The sequence below is a fragment of the Diceros bicornis genome, chromosome 15 (genome assembly GCF_020826845.1).
Source record: "Diceros bicornis minor isolate mBicDic1 chromosome 15, mDicBic1.mat.cur, whole genome shotgun sequence".
Lineage (NCBI taxonomy): Eukaryota > Metazoa > Chordata > Mammalia > Perissodactyla > Rhinocerotidae > Diceros > Diceros bicornis.
The window spans coordinates 49,835,147-49,861,445 of record NC_080754.1 but is presented as its reverse complement, the minus strand read 5'-3'; the positions used below and the strand labels follow the sequence as shown (position 1 = coordinate 49,861,445).

The window sequence follows — 26,299 nt, the reverse complement described above, 5'->3', positions numbered from 1 at the left end:
CTTGCTCTCCTACAGTCTAGCCTCCACACTACAGAAACCTAAGCCAGACCTATCGCTCCCTGTAAGAACACTGCAGTGATTTCCCACTGCACTTAGAATAAAATCCTAACTCCTCACTCTGGCTCACAAACATTTGGTTCTATTTTGAAAAGTCAGAATTGTTAGTGACCTTAAAAAAATACAGAGCACTGTTTCCCCCAGCCCCACCAAGAAACAATCAGATCCTGTCAATGCAAGATGACTCTAGATGGCAGGAGCTAGAGTCTCAAGTGCCCAGAGGGGCGAGGCAGGTACCAGAAGTGAGCAAAGCAGGAAGGTTGGGAGTGAGGTGAACGGGAGCTCTCCTGTCTTCATCTGCAAAGAGCAGCTGCCAGTCACCCAAAGTAGGTTGTTGCCGTAAGGGAATGTAGGCCTAGATTTGCTGATTGTTTGGAATTTTTTTTTGAAGAAATGCTAAAAATCTGAATTGTTATGTAAGCTTTCCTAATGTTAAACTAATTCAACAAATTCAAAAAACTTTAAAGATACAGTGCAGGTCAAACAAAAGATTGGCCTCCACTTTGCAACTTTAAAAATGTATTTTCATTGGAAATAATTTCAAACGTTGAAGTGTTGCAAAAATAAAGAGATCAAGGAATACGTGTATACTCTTTACCCGGATTCACCTGTTAACTTTTTACCCTATTTGCTTTACTATTTGAGTTATTCTCTCTCTTCCTTTGTCTCCCCTCTCAATCTATATTTTTTCCCATTAGTTTTATATATCATGGCCCTTTACCACTAAATACCTCAGTATATTTCCTAAGAATAAGTGTATTTTGTTAAATAGCCACAATGCAGTTACCAACTTCATAAATTTACATTGACACAATACTTAATCCATCATCCGCATTCCAGTTTTGTTAGTCGATTAAATAATGTCTGTTACAGCATTTTTCTTTCCCTCTAGGACAGGATCCTGTCTAGGGTCAGATACTGCAGTTCATTGTCATGTCTCTTTAGCCTTCTTTAATTTAGAACACTTCCACAGTGTTTCTTTGCCTTTTATGACAGTGACAGTCATGTCCCCACCCCACCCCACTCAGCTTTTTAAAATTTTTAGTGGAACATTCTTTATTTTATGTTGGTTGTTTCCTCAGGATTACGTTGAGGTTCAGTTACAACTTCTGGTCATATAAATGGTGTTATTTTATGTAAGAGCCAGCCTTGGTGGTCTAGTGGTTAAGATTTGGTGCTCTCACTACCATGGCCTGGGTTCGTTTCCCAGTCGGAGAACTATACCACTGGTTGTCATACCGTGGCAGCTGTGTGTTGCTGTGACACTGAAAGCTATGCCACCAGTATTTCAAAGACCAGCAGGGTCACCCTTGGTGGACAGGTTTCAGTAGAGCTTCTAGACTAAGACAGACTGGGAAGAAGGACCTGGCCACCCACTTCTCAAAAAATTGGCCGTGAAAACCCTATGAATCGCAGCGGAGCATTGTCTGATACAGTGCTGGAAGGTGAGGGGATGGTGCAGAAAGACCGGGCAGGGTTCCGCTCTGCTGCACACAGAGTCACTAGGAGTCAGAAGCAACTTGACAACACTAACTACAACAAATTTTATGTAACAGATCTATTTATTCGTTTATACATGTAAGAGAGCCATTAATTAGTATTTACATGTGAGGGAAGCCGATTGAGATTTCTTCAAGAGAGCTGAGAAGCTGAAGTAGTTAGGGTTCCTGTCAAGGTGAGTCTGGGAGCCCCCTTCAGTTGACAGCTGAAGGTAGGGTGACTTGCACTTATATTTATCTATTTATTTACTTTGCTTGCTTATTTACTTATTTATGTTTATGTATTTACTTTGAGAAGTGATAAGACCTTTTGGAATTTTATTAGTAAGTTAACCTTGCCATTTTTCACATCTAGAATGGCATCATTAAGAGGAGAATCGAATCAGAAAGACAATAATACCAAATAGGAAAGTTTATTTTTGGTTTATGGTGGAATCAGACATAATAGTTCTTGGATCATTGTTGGTACATGACTGTGACACCCAAATCCAAAACCTGTTTTACTTTTGAAACTGGTATCATTGACTAATAAATGATTTTTCTTTGCAGTGGAGAAGAATTAGAATGTAACCTGAAAGATCTTAGACCAGCAACCGATTATCATGTGAGGTGAGTTAGGATAGGAGAGCTGCACTGTCCTGGAGAATTCAGATTGCTGAAATAAATCACGTGCCCCTTTTACAAGTGTTTGGTTCCTAGCACTTGCCTGAGAGTTGCAGCCCCTCGGCTCTTGGGCCGTTCGTTAGTGTCCTGCACTTGCGAGCATAGCGATTGGGATTCCACAGAAGTGCTTCTGGTAATAGAACTGAGCTGAAACACTGAACAGAACTGAAAAAATTATTTTTAAAAAATAAATTTTATTTTTTATAGTCTTCTAAGATTTATTGGACTGTGTGGTTTAATGTATAATGTTTTCTTTCTATAAAACAAATGAATTTTTTGCCATGGATTTATCAGTTGTTTATTATAGACCATGCATATAAACTGTACATGCAGCCCAAATAACTAAATAAGTCCTTCCCATGTTGCAGGAATGCCTTTGGACCTTAAAAGACAATAGGAAACCTAATATAAATAAATATCAAATTATCTCTGACAAGCATTAACCTAACTTGGCAAAACAATGAATCCATATGGTCTGATACATAGTCTGAAAGCTCTACTGTGATTTTTCCGGAATCTCTACTGTGACTACTCTGGAAAGCAGGCTAGCTAATCTTAGAAAGAAACCCAGCCATCTACAGACCTGTGAAGAGGAAAGTATTATCTGAATTTTTACAGAGCTCATCTGAGTATTTAAAGATACATCCCTACATCCATTTGTAAATATGCAGATTTCTGAATGTGGCCCATAACCTCTTTAAAATTTTAACTTTAATTTAAAATTTCATTATATTTAATTTTTAAGTTGACCAGAAATTGTAATTTTATCTAGTAAAATATACAACATTCTCTCTCCTTTCTTCAATCATATATATGTGTATCAAGATTGTGTAACAAAATTGCAAGCATCAAGCACACATCCTTTATTATACTTTCCGAAGGTTAATTCATACCACATGTTCCTTGGGGATGGAGTGGAGGCATGGGTATTAGGGTAGTCTAATAGGAGGAGCGTTCATTAATCATATTAATTATCAGGAGGCTTGAGTTGTTGTCTGGTTCAGCCATGAATTGACTGTTTTACCTTTAGTCAATCACATAGAATCCATGCCACAATGTTCTCGGTAACAAAGGTAGGAAAGTAAGGATGCGTATCCGCTGCCCAAGGGTTTAAAACTAAGTCTAAAGCAATACGTAAAAGAGCAAGGTGTTACATATTCTGTCATAAAGTGCACATCTGCTTGGCTGTTGTGTTATTTGGATGAACTCTATTGCAACCATCTTTTTCTACTTAAATGAAAACTTTTGCATTTGGAGTCAGTTAGCCTCAGCCCAAACATATTGAACTTTTCACACGGTCTGTACAAACAAGAAGATTTGTATAATTTGTGAAGCTGAGATGATAATAGAAGTAGTTTTAACCATTCTTTCAAATGGTTGATTTAACAAGGGAGCAGAAAGTGTAACACCATATAGGGAGCCATGCAAATGTTCTCCATTAGTCATTGTTAACATATGTTTCCTTTTTTCTCCATCTTTTAACAGTGTATTGTTATTGTTTTACTAAAGGTTTACTTTATTAATTTCCTGCTCATTCGTGAGCTGACAATATCTTTTTTAAGAAATTTAAGTATCATAAAGAGTCTGCCCTGTATTTACCATCCTGTCTGTTATTTTCCTTCATTTCTTTTTAATCCCTCTTACAAAAAGGGTAAATTTTGAGAACGCTTGATCATCCGTTGTTCTCTTTACTGCCATATCTTATGAATACCTTGAACTTCTGGGCAGATAAAAGGGCTAATTAATGGATTCTCCAAAAGGAATAAGAGCGTGAAGTGGTACCATGTACAGACCTTGGATCCGGCCTTTCTCCTGACACGTCTCGGACCCCACACTTGTGACATGTATGACACATATCTACACTACACATATATAACCATAGGCACCACTAACTATTATTTGGTCTAGCTCTCTGCTTGCCAGAGAGATAGAAAATTCTCCCTCTCTTTGGTCGTTCTCTCCTGATAAAAATGTCTATAGTCCAAATTTTAGTGTTTTTGCCCTGCCTAGTCCACAGTCCATAAAGATCATTCATTCTCTTTGTGCAGTCTTTTATTTTTCAAGCTAGAGAAGAATCTCAACACTTCCAGCTTCTCCTTAGATTTAGCCTCGTCTGCCTTGAATTGCTTTGGCGAGGCAGCATGATTCACAGTGGACGGAGCATGGAATTTGGAGTTCATGGTTCAGTCACTTACTAAGGGTGTGTGCTTATTAGGCAAGCCATTTCAACTTCAATGGTCTTGTTTTCTTATTCATAAAATGAGGCTAATAATGGTACCAGCCTTAGAAAGATGGCGTGAGAGCAAATGAAATATATGTGCAAACCTAGTACAAACCGGTAAAGTGTATAAATGTTTTTGTTTTTCCAAAAGTTGTTGCAGTTTTTCCACACTCTGAAAATAAAAAGGACTTCATGATGCAGGTTCTCTGACCCTGTGCGTAGTTTGACCATATCACTCACTATGTTATTGCAATAAAGATATATCATACTTGGCGCTGGAAAAAAGGAGCAAAATCTCTTTTTATGATACAGTTAACATTCTCAAAGTCTTTGTTCCAGGAATGTAAGCTTTTAACAGACACCGTAGCCTCAATTTAATAGTCACCTATAGGGCCTCAAAAGGCTGCGTGGAAATAATTTCCTCACTAAATTTCTGTAATAGAAGCTATAAAAGAATTCCTTTACTGTATAGCTACAAAATGAACAATTATATTCGTTGCCATTTTGATTTATTTGGGCATTACCAATTTAGAAAGTGTCGCCCTGGTGAAAGTCTGTAGAGCCAGTGATGAGAACGGAGATATTTCTTTTAGCAACACCAAACAGTCTATATTCTCCTTCCAGTACTTAATATTGCACATTTTAACGAAGGCCTGCTGAAGTCTCGTTTCCAGTCACTCTTCAGTAGAGTGAAAGGTTTCTTTCTCAAATCATGGACTGAAGTCTCACCTAGGGCTTCTGTTCTTAGGTTTTTTGTTACTTTTGATTATACTGCTCTGATTTCATCCCCTTCAAACTGATTGCTTGATATATTTATATAATGCTTTTTCTTATTTTCAGCTTTTTCCTCCCTCATATTTGTATTGTCTGAGTTCACCTATCAGATATACAAACGTTTTTTACAAGCAGCAGTGTCTCAGTCATGGAGTCCTGTCACTGCACTTTCTGGTGCTTGGCGTCAGCTTCTAGGCAGGAACAGCTCTTGACTTCCTGCCATCACCTCACTGTTATTGGGAGTAATTTATTAAGAGACCAGTGGCATCCTTGAGACAGTGCTACGGGTCATGTGTCTGTGGCTGTTAGATTGGCACTTGCCATGCCATTTAGGCCAAAATTCCACACGGAAAATTGTATTCTGAGATATTTCTGGTTTTAAAGTTATTTTTCTTTATCACTTTTTGCTATGAATTTTTGTGTGTCACTGCTACACATCTATTCAACCATTTTTTTCTTTTTTCCTGGTGATTAAGCAAAGTAATACTCCTATTATGTTGATTTGAAAACTTTAGGTGTTGGATTTTGGGTCCAATTTTTATTAAAGTCATCACTTTTATATTTGTTACCCAATTCTTATACAAATTGCTTATTTTGATTTAATGTTAGTTGAACGTTTAAAAGGAATCAATTTGTAATTGTGAAAGTGTATTTTTACAGTGCTTCCGTATAGAGCATTGTGTTATGTATTATATAAAACCACCAATACAAAATCTCATGTAGGGGAGAAAAAGAGAGAGACGGGGAGAAAGATGGTGTGTGTGTGATTGTATGTTGAGAGAGGGAGAAATGACAAAAATCCAATACATAAATATACACACACAAATAAATAACATTCTGTTTTATAATACTTATACATAAGTATGTAAGGTTACATACATAAACATTTATATATATTCATTTATTTACACAAATAAATATTTATATGCAAAGAAAAGCATATTCCTCTCTTAAATGGTAGTTTTGTAATTAATACGGACAATGAGGTAACCATTTTACTGTGAGAGTCAAGAATTTATATTTTTCTCAATAATAGGCTAATCAGGAATTTGAGTGATGGAATGGATAGCAATTTCATGACAAAATTTGAAGCAACTTTCCAGTCATTGGCATAAACAATTTAGCAAAGAAGTTGCCCAGAGATGATATCATATAATAACATTTCTCAGAAAAATGGTGATGAAACATTTCCAAAAATATGGTTGACCGGCTCAGTGAGGAGTTATGAAATAGGTGTTATTGACTAGAAATTATGGTTCCTACTATGTTGCAGATGTGCTGGAGGAAGTTGGAGACAAATTTCTAAAATTCTTGGAGCACCTGTTTCATAAGTATTTAGTCAGTGCTTAAACAGAAACAAATGTAAAAACCCAACAGAAGATTAATTATATCATTAGAAAAATGTATTCTTCTTTGGTAGAAAAAATGCAAACGGAACTGAACTGTTTGCTGATTCATTTAACCTAAGAAAGTGATCCTCCTCCACAGACCCTCCTATCACATGATATTTAGAGAAAACACATCACCATCATGTGAAAAACATTATTGCAACATTCTTGAAAATAGAGCTTCATTTCCGGAGACTTTTCTGTAAAAGTTATTGGCAAAAACAGAGCTGATTGTTATTACAATTAGTTGCTGTCTATTTACTGAACAATTTTAATTGACAGATATAATCATGGGAGACTTAGATATCAGGTCAACTTTTAGATACCGTGTGTAGTGCATTTGTTGTCCTATACAATGGATCTAGTTTCCTTTGCGGATAGGCTTTTACCAGTGCAAAGCATGGACTCCTAACTTAAACAAACTGTCACATTCTTTGAGTTTAAAGATAAGGAAAACAATTCCTTGTGGCCCGTACAGCTGTCCTTCTTCAGCTACCTCAAGTTTTTACTTGTGCCATCAGGTTCTTTTATCCTGACTGTCATCTTCCCAACCTGGCTGTCAGGAGCCTCTGTCACTTATGTGTCTCTAGCCTATTAAGTATGGATTTGTGACTCCAAGAATCTCACTAAGAAGAGAAAACGAACTTGACTGAGTCCAAATCTCCCCAGATAACTAACTGCGATTGAGAGTACTTTGCAGGCCCTTTTCTTGCCTCCTTTCTTCTGCTCTGTGATCGCCTGGATTTTTGGTGCTGTTTTTGTGCACATTTAGGACCTGGTCTACCTGAATGTAATCTGAATTTGTAAGCAAATGCCTAGTGATTGCAAAATGAGGTACCTGCTGGCAACCTAAGTGAGTAAAGAGGATTGGCTAAAGGCAGCTGAAAAGCAGTCTCAGTGCCGAGGAAGCGATAAGGAGTGGTAAGGACTGTGAACTGGACAGCATCTGCCCCATCTAAAGGGGGAGCTGCTCTCAGCTTATCTGATTACTACCATCAGGTACGCAGCTCAGTGTTGCTAGAACTTCTATTTTTTTTGTGTATGTGTGAGGAAGACCAGCCCTGAACTAACATCCGACATCAATCCTCCTCTTTTTTTTCTGTTTTCTTTCTTTTTCTTTTCTTTTCTTTTTTTTTTTTTGCTGAGGAAGATTGGCCCTGAGCTAACATCCGTGCCCATCTTCCTCTAGTTTATATGGGATGCCACCACAGCATGGCTTGACAAGCGGTGCTTTGGTGCGTGCCCAGGATCCGAACATGCAAAGCCCGGGCCGCCAAAGTGGAGCGCGCACACTTAACTGCTGCGCCACCGGGCCGGCCCCTAGAACTTCTAGTTTTTAAGAGAAGCCAGAGGTTCATTTTTTAAAAGAGAGAGCTTCAGAATTTTTTCCCATGTTGGCTTAATTTTTAACTTTTGATTTCAGAAAATTTCAGAGATAGTCAAAAGTAGACAGTAATTTAATGAACTCTCATATACCCATCACCCAGCTTCTTATTTCTTTGGTGCCCCACCCAGGCCCTCCCCCACCACAGTTGTTTTGAAGTAAAGTCCAAACATCATATTACTTCACCCGTGAACCACGTTACCATCATCACATGCCCATCCAAAATAAACAAAAATAATAATAAAGTCTTTAATGCCTTTAAATCCAGAGACTGTTTCCATTTCCTCAACTATCCTAAAAATGAAGGTTTTCTCTCTTTGGTTTGTTGTAATTGGAATTCAGGCATGGTCTGAATATTCTCTTTGGCTAATAGCTCATAAATTTCTTTTAATCTATAGGTTTTTCCTCCTCTTTTTTCTCCCCTTGCAGTTTATTTCTTGGAATAATTTTTTTGTGTCCTGTAGAATTTTCCACAGTGTGAATTAGGCTGATTACATTCCTGTAAGTGTTGCTTAATACGTTCTCTCCGTGTTTCCTATAAAGTGGTCAAGAGGCTTAATCAGATGCAGGTTCAATTTTTCTGGCAAGAATTTTGTAGATGGTGACATGATCTTTCGTTAGGTGTGCGTAATGTCTGCTTGTCTCTTTTTGTGATGATCGTTGCCTAATGTCCTTTAATTCATAGGTGGCTATAATATTTTTAAACACTGTATTCCTTTCCTCCCCCTTACACATATCTTGTGCCAGATAGCAACCTATGAGCCACCAGTTGGAGAATTCAACTGATTTGTTAAAGTGCAGACTGGAACCCTGCCTATGTCTAGAACTTTATATGATTCATCTTAAGTAACTTACTCCCAGTGAGCCTGTCCTAATAACATGGAATTGGTCTTGCCAAATCTACCATTGAGTTTTACATTATCACATGCCTACTTAATAGTGAATGCAAAAAGGAGCATTTCTTTCGTCAGGGGGGTGAAGAGCATCGTAACAATAAGCATCCTTTGTTTGGATCCAGTGTCATGGTGTCCTCCAATAAGGCAAACAAGTCAAATATCTAGTAAACATGTATTTCACCTTTCAGGATGGAAAGTAGGTGTGTTTAATAGTACTTTTGACTTGCTTGCCCTCTATAACTGTATTGTGATGGACTTTGAGGAGAAAGGACTTTGCAAATCACACACCTAAATAGGTTGTATTTTCCATAATGTTGTCTTTAGCTGCTGTTTATGTTCGTTGGATAGAGTGAGGGGAAGTGGCTTGTGGGTGCTTAGAGAAACGTCATGCAGGGTGAGTAAGGGCAGTAGGCAGGACAGTATAGCAGTTAGATTTCCATGACTGAGTGCAGTTGATCCAACTTTCTAGTTGTGTAGCTTTGGGAAATTTATTTTACCTCTCTAGTTTGAGTTTTCTTCTGTATTTAATGGGACCCCATAAAGGGTTATAAGAATTAAGAGCTTGATGTATTTACCAACTCTGAGTAGCTTAATCCTTGCATCTTTTTTAGGCAGCAAAGGTTTCTTTGTTGTCTTTTTTAGAAGAGTATGTTTTCAAATTATTTTTTTTAATTCCCAATATTAAAAAAATGGAAAAGTAGAAAGGAAGTTGATAAAAATCAACATAATCCTATTTTATGCTATTTGAAAGGAGTGTAGTTTTATAATAGCACATTATATGCCTTTTTTTTTGTTTGTTTGTGAGGAAGATCAGCCCCGAGCTAATAACATCCATGCCAATCATCCTCTTTTTGCTGAGGAAGACCAGCTCTGAGCTAACATCTATTGCCAATCCTCCTCCTTTTTTCTCCCCAAAGCCCCAGTAGATAGGTGTATGTCATAGCTGCACATCCTTCTGGTTGCTGTATATGGGATGCCGCCACAGCATGGCGGGACAAGCGGTGCGTCACTGTGCCCCCGGGATCTGAACCCGGGCTGCCAGTAGCGGAGCGCGCGCACTTAACCGCTAAGCCACGGGGCCAGCCCCTATATGCCTTTTCTTCACAGCTTCTCTGGAGAAATCGGGCCTGTATGTTCAGTGTTCAGCCAGGCATTTTAATGTGTAGAATGCACATCTTTAATCTTGGCACAAGGTACGAGAGTTAAATATTCACATAGATAAACTGTACCTGAACATTGTTTTTGTTGAAGAGAGAGATGCATTTGGCAGTAGTAAGTATGTTTCTTTGTATAAAACGTCCATATTTCTCTCTAAATATCTGCAGGGTTATAAACAGTTAAAAGACAATGTCTACCCTTTTATTTTTACTTCTGTCTGTCTCGTCAGTTTGTGGACTCTCCTCTCTGCTTCTTGTGCCTTTTCAGCCAGCCCTTAACTCTACTTTTAGCCTTCTTCCAGACAAAGTCAACCCAAGAGTGGCTTGATGGTTCTTAGAATGTAAATTTGGAGACCACCTTGGGGATTAAGGATATGTTCTTATTTAACATCTTCTTTTCCAGTCATTAGACCCTGCCTGTCTTAAATGGGGCTGGGTGGTTCTGACAATTAGCGGAAGGAGAGAATGCACTGAGGCACATTCTCTGCTGGGATGATTGTTCCCTGGAAATGCTGACCACAGTTAGGGCAGGACAAAGCCAGTAGATAAGAAGCCGAGTCATGGTGTATACTATGTAAGAAATTCTGTTCCTCTACAGAAAACCCTGGGGCAAAGCTGAGACGATAACCCTGGTCTTCTGTGATGGGCCATTGCCACTGACTGTGTTTGTTTGTTTGTTTTCAGGGTATACGCCATGTACAATTCTGTAAAGGGATCCTGCTCCGAGCCTGTTAGCTTCACCACCCACAGCTGCGCACCCGAGTGTCCCTTCCCACCTAAGCTGGCCCACAGGAGCAAAAGTTCACTAACCTTGCAATGGAAGGTGGGTAACTCAATGTGTTGGGAGCTGTCTGAAGTCTGTAGCCATTTGAAACATATTTAGCACTATTGAAGTTTGGTGATGGTGTTTGGTTTTCTACATACTAACTATCTGAAATAAATTATTGTGATATCAAAAGTGGCTGTGTCTATAAAAATGAGGCCAATGGGTGGGAAAGGGAGCTGCAAATCAAGCTTTAGTTCTCTTTGCAGGGGAATTTGGTAACTTAGGATCATGAGCAATACTTGATAAGTGATGTAAATACTTAAGGCACCTAAATTTCATCACTTTCTAATGGTTTAATTCATTTCAACAAACATTGGAGGACTTCAGTAAAAAGTTTTCGTAAAGAAAGATTTAAAGTAGATTTATGGCTCCGGTGCCTTCTTTCAGTGGCGACTCTGAAATGTTTGATAGTTAAAACTGTCTAGAGTAAATGGAAGATTCCATTTATTTTTACTAATTGGGCCTTAGATCAGCTAAGATTACTAATTACTTTTTAAAGTCTGAATTATATAGTAGTTTTCATGAAATACAATTTACTGGCTACAAATAACTCTTGCCAGAGAGAGGTCAGTAAGGTGTATCCTTAGCTTATTAGTCATAGTTGTGTGTTCCAAGAAAATAGTAGATTATGTTATCAATCTCTACAGTAATTGTTTCTGTATATTTATATTTTAAAATACAGTTAGTCATAGCTGTGTGTTTGCAAGAAAACAGTAGATTATGTTATCAATCTCTATAGTAATTATTTCTGTATATTTATAATTTAAAATACAGTTTAAAATGTAAAATTTGCAGGGATAGAGATAATAAAGATTTGTGGTGTTTGGGGAGAACACTAATATGTGAAAGAAATAAGATGTCTAGGGAGATCCATCATTGGTGAAGAAATATTTTGTCCTTTTGTTCCTAGACCCGAGGAAATTTATCTAGGGGGTTGATGAAAGCAATTGGGAGTAGTTGTTAGCAACAAAGCGTGGGCTTCTGTAGACCCCTCTCATGTGGGCAGCTGCATTCTTGTAGCCAATGGCCGACATTGTATTATTTGGACAAAGGCAAAGTTTAAACTGGCGTAGAATCTGAACTATTTTATTTTCCTTCCTGGCTTCCAGGGATAATCCAGGTCAGTGATTCCCCATCTTTTCAGAGTTTTAAAACCCAGCTGGTCATCATGGTTTAAGTCCTTGGAGCATATACATCCATTTTAAGATGTGTTCTATATTTACACATATATGTATATAAATATATATTTTCTTAAAGAATTAAAATCCATTTTGTTTGGAAAATATAAGAAATCCTCTTAAGATTGCCAGAGGGACCCCAGGGTCTTATAAACCTAAAGTTGGGAATCACTGATACATACTCTGCTTAAAACCTGGATGAAATTCAGGTCTCAAGCAGACCAGCAACTTCAAGAAAAGGTTTTCTTATTAGGAGGAAAATGTTTCACATTTTCTTTCTCCCTTTATTTATTTATTTTTTTTGCTGAGGAAGATTAGCCCTGAGCTATCTGTGCCAGTCTTCCTCTACTCTATATGTGGGTCACTGCCACAGAGTGGCTGATGAGTGGTGTATCCGAATCCACAAACCTGGGCCGCAGAAGTGAAAAGCACCAAACTTAACCACTATGCCACGGGGCCAGCCCACTTTCTCCCTGTATTTAATTGTAAATCAGAAACATACTCTTGTTCCATTCGGTCATGTACAAACTTCAAGTTCTGGATTCAGTTCCATTTTTATTCACACGTCCTTAGAATAGATTTCCTGATCACGGTGCTGCAGTTGGGGGCATGAGGACAGGGGTCCATACTCTGGCTGCCCACCCGTCCTTGAATCCGAGAAGACACTGAGAGGGCTCAACATTGTCTGATGTCTCTGTGTTAGTCAGCAGCAGGAGATGGGCAATACAAACACTAAAGTCAGCGTCCCACCCTCAAGGAATTACAGACTTTTTAGTGGGGCAGGATATCACAGAAGAAACTACTAAAGAACAGTTTCTCTAGAGAAATTTATGAGCATATAAATGTAGTTCTTGTCTTAGAAATGGTTCTCATCTAAAATTTGGACTTTGTTATTTAGGACTTTAAATGTATCCCTCCCCTGTCTCCCAAGTTGAGCCCACAAAAGCCTGAAGTTACAGTTCCGTAGAACATAGAGCACTGACCCGAAATCTGGGTTTGGGTCTCAGAGATTATCTGACTCAGAAAGAAGAAAGAGAAGAAGAAAGAAAAGGAGAGGAAGAAGAGTTTCTTTATTAATTTAACTAATATTTACTGAGCTCCTGATGATGTTTTATTATTAACAATAATAAAGCAACAGGGACTGTTTACTGAGTGCCGCCTCTAAGACTGGGTAGTTTAGTAAGTGATTGACATATGTTCTCTCAATTACTTACACACCCATCCATTCTTGGAACAGAAATTAAACAGTGATATTAAGCAACTAACATCAGACCACATGTGACAAACAGCTGAGCGGGGCTTCACTGTAACTCTGGTGACCAGGCTGCCTTTTGCTAGGGGCCAGAAAGCACAGTGTGTGGGGCTCCTGCTGTCTCCTGGGGAAGAGTCAGGCCCAGGCCTTTGTGCCAAGGGAGACGTGGTCCTACTCCTCTTTCTGGTAACCTCCCTCTCCTCTTAGTTCCACTGCCTGCGCCTCCCTCTCACCTCTCAGTTTCTCCCGCTCTCTCTCCACCTCCCTTCTTTTCTTCCTCTCCCCCTCTCTCTGCCCTCCTCTTGATCTGGATCTCACTACTGCACTGCTGTGAGGGATCCCACTGCAGCACTCGCTTCTGGCAGGTCTAACCCTGCAAAGCACTCTTTTCTCTAAATTTCTCTACTCTCCTTCCCAGTGTCAAGGCCTGTTTTCTCAGTGAAGCAGATCTCACTACACTTTAAAGAGGAAAGCAAATGATGAAACTTCTTTTTGCTAACATTTTTAAGCAGATTGCCCCTGGTAATCTCCTCAGGAGATCCCATTTTTCCTCATATTTTTAAGAAAAAGGGAATCTTAATGCCACAGAAGGCTTTCTGTTTTTAAGTACTTGGGGGAAAAAAAAAACTATATGGGGGAAGTTACCAAAGTATATAGCCTCTTGACTCTGAACCTAGCTGGATCAGCTCTACCCCACCAGACCCCACACAGTGCCTGTGTTTTCCAGCTGCCTTCTTTCTCTCTCTAGTCTTGAAATTAAAGTACCTCTTATAAGTTTTATCTCCAGAGGAAGTAGGGCACCATGTGGGTGTAAAGGTGGGGGTTGTGGGAAGGCAAGTTTGGCTATTTGTGGGGCGTGATTTATTAACGGCGAGGGCTCTCCCTACAGTTGAGTTGTATTAAAATTGTTTTGTGATAATGTTTGACCAAGGAAATGTAGGAGCTATCCAGGGTTATCCCCCTGAGGGGAGAGCACAGGGCTAGCAGAGACCTTGTATTTGAACCATGTGGATGGCTCATAAGTTTTGTCTGTGGACAACTTTCTCTAATCTCATTTTATTGTTTTTTTTAGGCGCCAATTGACAATGGTTCAAAAATCACCAACTACCTTTTAGAATGGGATGAGGTAAGCATATTTTCATGTTCATCCATCTGAAACACCATTTCAAAAATAAAATTGCTGAACAAATACCATTTTATTCTTTGTTAAGATGTGCTAAACACATGGAAAAAAAGAATTGTAAGTAGAGAAAAATTTAAACCAATAGTTACTGACTGTGGAAAATGAAGATGGACTGAAGTAATGTAATGAATTGTGCGTTAAAATATATTTACTTGGCTTATTTGCAAGAAATGCTGACTGAAAGAAAAGACAGGGTCTTATCTATTTTGGAGTCCCTAGTATCTAGCCAGCCTTTAGTTAATATTAAGAATTGACAGCTTTGTCATCTTGACTGCCCAAGGCCATCCTTCATAGATGGTTTTGATAAGGTAAACCACGCTGTTGCTTGAGAAGCATAATTTGTTTCTTCTTTTTGAATGCCAAGTGTGTGCTTTGGTGTCACGCTGTTGGGCATTCTCTGTGGGAGAGTGGAACAGACTGGAGGTCTTTCTCTACCCAGGTGTGATCGCCCTTCAGGTTAGCCCATCCTATAACAGGTGTCCCGTTTGCTGTTTCTGTCACCAGAGGCCCTTGGCTGATATCCTTGGTGAAGTCTCTTTTTCTCAAGGCCACTCTGTGCTGAATGGTGACCCAGTGCATTTCTGGCCTTGCTAACACTACGCTCAGAATCTCAGGCAGAAAACATTGGATGCAGAAGCCTTTCGTTTCAAAAAACAACTGTATTTTTTGTTCTTGTAGGTCTTAATTCTCTCCATTCGTTTGCCCTTGCTTTATTCTGTCTTTCTGTGATTGAGCAAACAGTCTAAGGATTTTAAGAATAGAAAATGTGGAATTTGGGGAGAAACACAAGTTAACTAGTCTTTGTGGCTTAAATTTAGGGGGATTGAAAGATTCAGAACACAGGCTTAAGCAAAAAGTGACTTGTCCAGTGTGGAAAAAATATTTTAACCAAATGTAAAATGAAATTGGATGACATTCTCAGGGTGAAATTTTGAGGTGAAAAGGGGGCCCTTCATCACTTTCTGCAGAAGCGTGTGTTCCCATCTGGGTTACATCTGAACAGCTAGAGTTCCAAGTTACCAAAGACAATGATCTATTGTTCTTAGGATCCTTGTGAATAGTTCTTATGTACAGATTGGTGAAATCGCAGACTTAACCGATATATTTTACAGATTAGGTGGATTTCATTTTAAGGTGGTTTGATTAGAAAGTGAAACCACCCCTATGACCCTTGTGGAAAGAGATTTTTAGGCAGTTAAGAAAGTTGGAAAGGAACCTGGCTGACCTGTGAGCACATAGTACCATCTTTCCTTCTCCTCTTCCTTCGTGAGGGTAAGTGCGAGTTTCATGCAAGTCTTTTTTGCAATGGTGTGAGTGTTGCCCTGACGTGATGTTTTTCTCATATCTTGAGGTTTTATATTAAGATAGAATTTACCAGTAAAGAGGAAGCTTTTTTTTGTTTGATACCCTCACAGGGCACAATGTGTGTGTGTGTGTGTGTGTGTGTGTGTGTGTGTCTCCTATGTTTTTGCTGTTTCTCTGCTTTGGGCCGTGGTCTCATAAGTTAAGTAAGGTCAGAGAGGTTGAGAAGTGGAATGGGAAACCTCCAAGAGAAACCCAGGTGCTGCAGGAAATGGTGATGGTGACTCAGTTGTTGGCCTCCTTCCCTCTGAATTTGAGTCGAAAGTGTCCTGGCCTGATGCTGGGTGGAAATACGCTACAGCCTCAGATGAAATGGAGAAGCTGTGTCTGATGACCGTTCATAATCACTGGGACCCACTGTGGACTAGTGACCACAGTGTTGAGTGGTTTGTTTTTGGCCTTCTCCAGCTTGCTCTCCTTCATCTTTTCCCCTCTCCTATCTTGATTCTTCTGCCTTCCCCTTCCCCCTTTGTCTTCTCTCCCGCCTTCTGATTCCTGCTGGGGCTGGCTCTGTGCAGCTTTACTGGAGATTCCAGGTTAGTTGACTCTCACCTCCTATAGGCCTTTTCCCAACACAGGAATCCTTTTATATTCTGTGGCTTAATGTTCACCTTCTAGAAAAACTTCTGGAACCCCAGACTCGGTGCAGTGCTCCCTGGCCCTTAGGTACAGTGAGTTCCCTGGAAGCAGAGGACGATTGAAAGAACAGCAAGAGCAGGAGAGGTGGGTTCTGCTCCCAGGTCTATACGGGCAGCTGGAGCTCTTTGGTCCTCGGTTTGCGCATCAGCTCGTGGACCTTTATATCATTCACACAATCTCAGAACTGGTCATTTAGGATCATCTCTTCTGACAAGAGAATATTTTAGGATCCTTTTCACTGTTGATTGGCCTGTTCATTTCCTAATTATTTCAGCATTTATGGAGCATACCCCTCAGTGCTTCAACACTGTACACTGTCCTGTGAGAGGACTGTGACATAGGAAAGAGAATGTCCTTACTCTGATAGCTGAAAAAGCTAATGTAATGCTCTCCTCTTGTGCCTTTGAACAGACATAAATAAAACGAATTTGGTCATGTGCTTCTCAAATTTTTCCATCCAGTAGCTTCTTTGCTTTATGTTATACCTCTCTCTAGTCTCCCTAAAAAGATTCAAAAATGGTGCCATTGGGTTTCCTGGCAATGAGAACACAAGCAGCAGTAACCAGTTCATTCTTGCCCATCCTCTCATTTCAGAAGGAAAGTTTCTGACCAGTCTGACAGCCTGTGTTTCTAAATTTGGGGCTAGGTTGGGAATCAGTAGCCTCTTGGGGGCAGCTCACTTGGGTTGGTTTTTGCCTCCCACATTCCCATGCTACTCAGCCCTTGGCTTTAAGGAAGAAAATCAGATGTACAAGCAGAGAACAACATCTGACCTGCAGGAAGTGTGAGCACACCAGGCTCTGGCTATCCCTCTGAAACCTGCTGGTAGTTTCTGGAGTAGGTGCACCTGGTACCAAGGACTATTTCTAGACTCTGCCCTAGTGGAGTGTGAGAGGCAGGAGAATGGGAGGGGGTATTTTGCCGGAGTCACTCCCCACGCACCCAACCCTCTCCAGAGCCAGAGCTCTCCTCTCCAGGGCCATCCATCCCAGCCAAACACCCACTGCCTCTCTGTCGTCCAGGGGGCGGTAGAAACAAACTTAAAGGGCAGAAAGATAATGGGATGCTCAGAGGAGCAAATCACTGCCTGAGAAGGAGACGGGTACCACTCAGAGTCACGAAGAAGGTTGTGTTCAGGAGTAGCACCCTGCCCCGTTTCTGCTCTGGCACCTGCCGTTTCTGCAATAGCACTGGTTAGCGTTCCGTGGATACTTTATTCTTTTGTTCAGTTTTTAATCACCATTCCAATAAAACAATTAGTGTAGAATTCTGAAAGTGTTGGTAAAATAAGAGCACAGGGCATCAAGTCCTGCTGTCAGGCCTCTTAGAAAAAGACCTTCATGAACAAAAGAGCAGCAGCAGAGAGGCCAGTGAGTCCCTGGCCTTCACATCTGCTGGGATTGGCAAGCTGTGCTGAGTGGACCTGCAGAAGAGCCACCTGGTCTCCAGGGGCAGGTGTGGCCCTAGTGGGGAACAGAAAACAGACACGTTACAGCACAGGGGGAAGCTGACGCATCATCTCGCCTAAATTCATTGTCATTACTGTCACATCACTGTTCCATGGAATTCACTTGGAAATTACTAATAGTTTGGCAAGAGGGTTAGCTGTCTTTACTTTTCTCCATTAATAATTGTAACTAGACAATCCTTGAAGTTTTAAATCAGTGTGGGAAGTAACTGACTGAGATGGAAATGAGCAGCTAAAAATGGAGTGCACAGGTGTCACTGGCTTGTCAGCTGTGGCCGTCAGTTGTGATTTTCCCCTGAAACAGATCAGTTTTCATAACTTTGAAAGGTGTGGCCCTCGTAGTGACTCAGATGAGTTGTAGTGTTTAGAGCGTGGAACCTGACAACTGGCCCTGCATTTTTGTAGAGCGTTAGCCACTGTGTCCTCCTCCAGGAGATGCCCCATCAGAAAAGCAGAGGCCATTTTCAAGGCAGTTTTCTACTTGACTACTGGATGAGTCATTGTTACATGTTAATTTCTTTCGGATCACAATGTGCTCCCGCCCCCATCTTTACACTTTAGTTTACAAGTCATAGTCATTCTGAAGGCTGGCCCAAAGCAGGTCCAAAGCCTCGTAAGAGGGATTTTTTCTGCTAGATTTGTGTGTTAAACCTAGTGCTGACTTTAAAAAAAAACCTTATTATGAATTGAGTTTTAGTTTAATCCAGAATTATGAATAAGAGAAAAGTTTCTTAACTTTTTAATGGCACACCAATGCTTAGATGCTGGATTTCTCAAGGTGGAGATTCTTTCCCACAGTGGAGAGAGTGGGCGATGGGGTGGGGGTCCAGGAGGTGGAGATAGTGCTTAACACTCGCTACCCCAGGGCCACCCCAGAGCTAATCCCTTTGACCTGCCCCTGTCCCCTCATGGCAACCTTCTGGGCTGATTGGCTCTTCCCGTTTGGTCTCTGCTTGATGACACAGAGGTATCGAGGAGAGCTGGAGGTTTTTCTCTAGAAAAAGCTAAGAGGGAAGGATTGAGGACATGGAGGCCTCTAGGGTAGGTAGGGAGGGGCTTTTAGGAAAAAGGAAGGAACCTTTGGATGGATTTACACAGAAATACCTACCCCGCCTGTTTGAAGGGTTGGGTGATCTGGCCTTTTCCTTGAAAACTTGAGTAAAAGGGCAAACTTCACAATCAAATAGGAACTCTCTTTGCCATTTTAGAAAACATAAGTTCTGTAAAGGAAGTATTTATGGAAACTTGTTGTGAGTTCTACTCTTAGATACTGTTTTAATTTGTACCATACAAAAATATTAACTGGTGCTCTTGCAGCTAGTTAGAGCAAATGCAAGTCTCCTCAGACCTGTGAATATGAGGCATGGATTCATATTGATGATGTGTATCAGTGACATAGTGTCCACCTAAACAGACCTAGATTAATCTCTGCTTTGTCTCTAACTAGTCAAGCAAATAATTTAACCCACAAGCCTCAGCTTCTTCACTTGAAAAACAGTGTCAGTTACCTCATAGATAGGTTAAAATTGAATGAGGTAACTTGGGCAATAGCAGATTCGGTGTCATGATTACTTCATGTCACCTAAGCACATGTTAAGATCTAGGGTAGGAAAAGTCAACAGTTAGAAGGATTGTGTAGAAGCAATATGACCTTCTTCTGTCAGGATCTTAAACAGGAGCCCTAAGGTTAGTGTCTCTGGTTTGAACTAAACAAAAATGGATGTCAATGCTACATATAGATGTTAATTTGCCATTAGCTTAGCTTCCGGACATGACATTTAGGGAACGTACCAAAGAACCAGAAAAATAGCTTTGTGGGCTGTGACTAGTGGAGTTCCCAAGAATCTTCCTCACATGTGACTCAGCCCAAAAAAAAGTCTCACATCTGGCTTTCCTGGTGACTAATGAGCCAACACAGCTGTAAAATACACTGGACTAAGAATGAAATAAATACTACAGAAATCAAGGTAAGTATAATTTGAAATAGAGCAGAAAAGGCCAGCAGCAGGGAGAGCCTGTAAGCCCCTGGAGAACGTTCGCAAGCCAGGCCATGCTCTGCAGTCCTATTGCAGAAACCTGGTGCAGGTGGCAGGCCCAGAGGAGCCAACTTAGTTCATTGAGGGATTGAGCTGGCCCCCTAGAAGGTGCTGGGTAACTAGTTTGTTAATCAGATGCCTGTTTAGCTTAGTTGTTGAGTAGTTAGTATTGATAATCTTTCAGAAGGCTTCTTGGCATGAGTGAATTTCCACATGACTTTTCTGGTTAGACAGCAACCATTCTTTGAGGGAACTGAAGAGTCAGCAAGCAGAGTGACCTCCTGGGTCCCATAGAATGGGTGAGGAGAGCTTCCCGAGAATGCGGTTGAGTGCCCTCTGAGCTGCTGTGCTGCCTCAGGTTGCATAGCGAGTTGGTCCAGTGGAGAAAACCAGGAAGGCCCATTTCCATTTGCTAGCCCATTGCTAATGCCTGGCTGAAATGTAGGGGGAAGGTGCCACTTCCTCAGGCCTGCGTGCTCTTTTGGTCATTTTCCAGAAATGTCCTCATGAGAGTGGAGAGTGGGGTCCTAGGTTCATTTGGCACTCTGTCTGTCAGAAGCCGTTTTTCACACAAGTGCCCTAAGCTGAATCAGTGACCAGGCAGAGGATCTGTGTTGCACCACATTACAGACCCTTGCTGCCACATCCGAGATGGTTTCAGAGAGTCAGGGGAATAGCTTCCTCCACTATAGTTGCTGTTGAAGGAAACTAGGCCAGGAAGGATTCAGTAACTCAGCGAGGTCCGTAGGTCACAAAGGCAGAGCTGAGTGAGAAGGAGCCCCTGTTAAGGACCTTAGCCCCAGACATCTGCACACCTGAAGCAGATTCTCTCCTTGCTGTTTGCCATTTGTCATATGTGTGCTGGATGGAGTTATTGTGTATTTAGGCAGCAGACTTTGTGGGGAGTTTCCGGCTGAGGCTAAATTACAAATACCATCTTGGTCCTTGGCACCTAATTTATCAACTCATGTTTGTCATGCTTGTTGGTTGCCAGCTGGAAGATGGCCACCTTGGGCCTTGGCTAGATGGGTGGACTGTGCCCATCCATCCCTTGGCTCATTTGTAAATAGTACAGGCTGCCTGTTCTAAAATCACTCCCTTGTTCTTTCCTTTCCCTTCACTGGGACAGTCTCAACATTCCGATCTTATCAAAGCACTAGACATCAGATGAACCTCCATATTTGGAGGGATATATAGGAACGTTATGTTTGTTTGTTTTAAATTGGAGGACCTGGTGATCATCTTTGGCTATTTCAGGTAGCTAAGCCTCTCTCACTAATAGAATAAACTAGTGTGCCAGGGATAAAATGCATGTGGTATTTATTTAGTGACATGCAACCACAAACTATCCCACCCCCTTATCTTACCTTTGCAAGTTCCTCTGTGCCAGAGCACTGAGTAAAATGAAAGAGGCATCACTGTGGGGAGAGTGAGGGTCGGCACAAGGAACTTTTGAATCCACCCAGATGTGGAGTGCGCCTCCTCCCTGTTATGAACCCCTTCTTATAGATGGTTATGCTGAACACATACATGCTCCTATTTCTCAAGCCAACATTTATCTTTGATGTTGCCTACGGTTGGCCAGTGCTGGAACAACTTCTAAATATAGACGTCCCAGCAGACTAAATCTTGGAGCCTGGCAGTAGTTCAGTTGGCCAATGCAGCTTTATTTTTTTGATTTATCATTGCCATTTCTGACGGGTTGAACTGCAATGTTATGGAGAGTGCTCAGCCCAGAATCACTCAGCCCACGTCTGAACCCCACAGCCATGGGCCAGGAGCACATGACAACTCATAACCAAATTCATGTAACTTATTTAGCAGGCAGTTCTCAAACCTCGTAAGAGCAGCCCCAGAAGGCAGCAGGCGTGGCTGTGAAAGAACCTGTAAGAGAATGAGGTCAATGGAAAGAGATGATAGATCAGGAGGAGTGTAAGTCACATGACCAAAGGGAGCCAGTTCCGTGGATTCGAATGCCCTTGTGTTGCCATTCTCATTTTGTTTTGCCAAGAATGAAGCTGTCATGAAGAGGAATGGGAAGAGTCATTTCCAATCTATTAATTTGAAGGCAATTGAAAATGTCAGCCAACTTCATCTATTAGTGGCACTGTTGGAAATACCAGCTTCCAGGGTTGTCAGTGCCAGGGTCATTGGAAATGTTAGCCAGAGCAACCACATTCCTCACAGGCTACAGAATGACTCCTGGCAGGAAAATACTGTATGTATCCTGAGTTAATTGGAGTATGTGTGAGTTATATGTATAGAATTGGCCATGGATGTGTTAAGTTCCTTAACAGGAAGCCAACCCATTTAGAAGATTCACCTTCCCAAGTACTGAGGACAGCTTTATGAAGATAATAAGTTAATAAAGAAGGAAAACTGACTTTAAAAAAATTTTTCAGTCTTGCAGTTACCTAATGTTACAAATCAACACAGTTACTTTTAAACATATTTTTAACTTTAAAAATTAGTTGCATTTTATGAAATGAATCAAATACTTTTTATATATTTAGATACCAGTTTTCAACTAGGCAGACCCACCTGTAAATTGACTTTTCCACTGGAACTTTATTCTACTGTGTGTTTGTAAACAGATATCAAAGAGAGGTGGAATCCCAGTTACACATGGAGGTCCTCTGAAAGGCTATTTAATTTGCTCACTCCTGTGGCTTTAGGCTATGTCATACCTAAACCATCCCCCAAAGACTGTTGCATATCTGTATTTAAAAATCTCCCCATGGTTCTCTACAACTTCTGGGATAGCACTGTTAAAAATCTTAATTCAGTCTAAAGTGTCCCTCTGTTAAGGTGAAGTACCTGTATTGCTGTTAACAGTTTTGGTTGATCTTTATCATCTGGGAATCTGGTTACATTTTTAGCTTCTACAAAAATAACTCTTTAATTCTATTCAGAGAGGCCTTCCTTTGTTGGATGGCTTTGAGGGAAAAGGCATGTACCAAGTGCATGTAGAAAACAGCACCCTTTATTCAGGCAGACATTAAACGTTTGTGTTGAGTACCCGCATGCACGCTTCTGCTCCCTTACCTCCTGGCTATTTATAGTGCAGGAGGAATTTATGAAAGTTCAGGAAAACTTCGTGCTATAAACATATATGGACATCAAAATAGATGAGTTTAATATAGCATAACAAATTACCTCAAAACTTAATGGCTTAAAACAATCACTTTCTTATGCTCATGGATTCTAGGTTGGGAATTTAGACGGGGCAGTGTGAGAGTGGCTTGTCTGTGTTCCACAATTTCTGGAGTTTCTGCTGGGAGGGTTCATTGGCTGGGGCTGGAACCTTCTGGCAGAGTCTTCAATCACAAGTCTAGTGGTCACTGCTGGCTTGAGTGGGACCTCATCTGGGGCTCCCTCACAGCATGGCAGCCTCGGGGAAGTCAGAATTACAGAAGTGAGTGTTCTGGGGAAAAAGACAGATGCTTCCTCACTTTTCAGACTTAGCCTGGGACATCTCCTAGCTTCATTTCCATTCCATTCTGTCAGTTACAGGTGAGTCAGAAGCCCACTCAACATTCAAGGAGAAGGGCCATAGACTTTGCTCCTCAAAGTGTGGGGTGTCAAAGAATTTTCAGACATGTTTAAAATCACCCCATGTGACATAAGGCTTCTCTTGACTCTCTTAGTCGTGAGAAACTGTTAATCTTTTTTCCTTCATCTTTATATAGTGCATACCGTGTTTCAGGTATGATGTCCTAAGATTCTTCTTTGAGCTTTGTAGAATCTTAGAATTCTTCTTCTAAGATTCTTCTTTGCCCTAAGATTGTTAGATACAAGGTCATGGACTTGGAAAGTACCACATAACTCTTTTTCCTACCCTTGCTTCTCTTCCGAGTGTTCTGAGAAGAGGGAGAAGGAAGACACATGAGTACCTAGAGTTGCCCTGTACCCAGCGCAGCTCTGCCAGCCAGCAGGCTGTGCCTCAGTGGCACTCAAACACTGTTCTTCTCAGATGGAAGTGGTCACTGCCTGCTCCCTTAGGAATAAGGAGAGGGAACCCGTGACATAAACAGTATCCCTGCCAGTTAATGCCTCTGCCTCCCTTGTCACACTTGAAAAGCAAGATCATGTGTCTTATTTCTTTGGGTTACTCACAGGGGTCAGCAAAGTGTTTAATTTTGGGGAGAGCAGGATAATTCAAAAATACGTTATAATTTTATTTAATAATTTAAATTTTTTAAACTAAAAAATGGAAAAGTACTCAAGTAGGTAGTAAAAGGGCAGAAGATAAAATAGGAAATAGAGACTATGTTCATTAAAATATTTAAAATCTTTTATGTTTATAATTTATCTCCAAATTTTATTTTAAAGAATGAAATAATGTTGGATAAGGCGTTTTTCCCCCTGGGGGATGGGTAATATCTTTGTCCCTGAGGTTATTAGCACGTCTTGGAAAATCTCTCCAAGGGTGAGTCATTCTGTGCTGTGCAGCCACATGAGAGTGCATTTCACATACTCCCCTAAGCTTCCTTCTCTCTCCCCGGCCTTTCCAAGATGGGGCCATTTCACAGTCTGACAAAAAGTTGGAGGTTATTGACATTCTTCACAATTGAGCGGGAACCTGGTGGAACACCTGGACTCTGGTTATTACTGCTACTTGTACCCAAATGTGTGATCCTTCTAAAAAGTGAATGAGGATAGCGCAGAGGAGAGGCGGATGCTGATAGAGTGTGTGGTGGTCCAAGTGTTATCAGGCTGGGACTTTCCCCCGAAGATGGTCCTCTCTTTAGTGTGTGAATCTGGAACTGAGAAGAGGCACTTGCTCACCAGGGGTCGGGTAATGAGAGGTCCAGCCTAGCCCGGCGAGCTCTGGGAAACAGAGTTGCAGGGGCATGGAGGACCCTAAGACAGGCTGGAGGGAATGGAGAATAAGCCCAGCCAGTAGGTCTGGAATGTGGATAACAGGCAACATAGTTTTGTTCAATGGTAAGACAGAGGAGCAGAGGCACAGCTGGGGAGCTCGGCACTGAGGAAGGACGAATCTGATACGTGCCGTGTACGTGAGCCAGCTGCTGGCAAATCGAGCCTTTTCCTCGAGAGCAGTTTTGACCAGAAGTGAGGACAAGAACCCTGGGCCCCGTCAGAAAACAATTCCATTCGTCTCAAGGCCCAGGGCGCTGAATCGGTGCTCTTGGGCTGGCCTGGGTGTGGGATGACGAGAGATTCCCAAGAACTCTGAATTCAGTTAAGTGAGAAGAGGAGCACTCAGCTGAAAAAGGAAGCCACCCAGGTTTGTCATGAGGTTTATCAGCATGCAGTTGGTTTGCACTCCAAGATTTCTTCACATTCTAGTAAAGATTAACCTTGTCCTAGAATGAACTCCATGTGTGCTGCAGAAACAAGCATTTGGGAATGCCCAGGATTATGAAATGGAAAAAAGCCAGGGAACCCTGAAGGTCTGCCCATTTTGGCTTGTGGACGCTGGCAGTAGAAAGTTAGGCCAGCACATGGCTGGGGGTTGTATCCATTAGTGTCAAATGTAGCCCAGTGGCTAGGTCAGCTCCAGAATGGTCAAGGGTGTGGGCTTCAAGCCTCCTCTCACCTCTCACTCTAATCCGGGTGAAGTTTTGTTTCCATCCCTAGGAGAACAGGAACTCGAGTGCTCAGGGAGGTTCTAGTCTGCTTGCTGCTATGCTGCACACCTCCTCCCAATGGCCAGAGAATCAGGTGCACCCGTCCCCAGCTCTTCCCTTGTGGACCGGCCTCCCCCAGGCCTTGAGCCCCCACTCTTACTGTCCTCTGTGACGCACCACAAGTGGTCTAGCAGTGGCGTCTGGCTAGGAACAAGGCGTGGGCCGAGCGTGTCCCTGCTGCCGTGTTTGACCAGGGTATGATGACAGCAGGCCTAGAAAATGTCAGGAGATTATTCGTTCCTATTAGTACCATGTTTTAGTAGGAAACTTCGCACGAGGCTGACATTAAATTATTAGAAAGTAAGTTTTCTTTCTGAGTAGAGCTAGTGTATCTCGAATCCTGCGTAGTTTAAGTTAAATTTTATTAGAAGAGGGAACATGCCACAGATTATAATCCCGAAATCATTTGGAGCCACGCCAGCTATGAAATATGGAAGTTATGATTTGCCGTCTGTAAAACTTTACTGGCGGTAAGGGCGTGGACTTAGGGATTTCTGATAAACAATGATAAAGGTTCATATTATCACTCCTCTCAGTTTGTCTGAATATTTCAATCTTCTAAAGCGTTACCTTTTTTTTTTTTTTTAAACTTTATCCATTTCTGTCAACAAGAACTGGGTAATATTTTATTTGTAAATGCTATTTATAACCTGGGCTCTCTC

General features: G+C 41.2%; 1 protein-coding gene across 5 annotated transcripts in view; it reads left to right on the top strand.

Annotated features, from left to right (window-relative positions):
• Nucleotides 1-26,299, top strand: part of FNDC3B (fibronectin type III domain containing 3B) — a 333,064-nt gene that overhangs the window by 239,512 nt on the left and 67,253 nt on the right. For all 5 annotated transcript variants that reach the window (XM_058556347.1, XM_058556346.1, XM_058556344.1 and 2 more), the window contains 3 exons: nt 2,106-2,165; nt 10,724-10,862; nt 14,368-14,421. In XM_058556347.1, the coding sequence (XP_058412330.1) occupies nt 2,106-2,165; nt 10,724-10,862; nt 14,368-14,421 (253 nt within the window). The remainder of the gene's footprint in view (nt 1-2,105; nt 2,166-10,723; nt 10,863-14,367; nt 14,422-26,299) is intronic.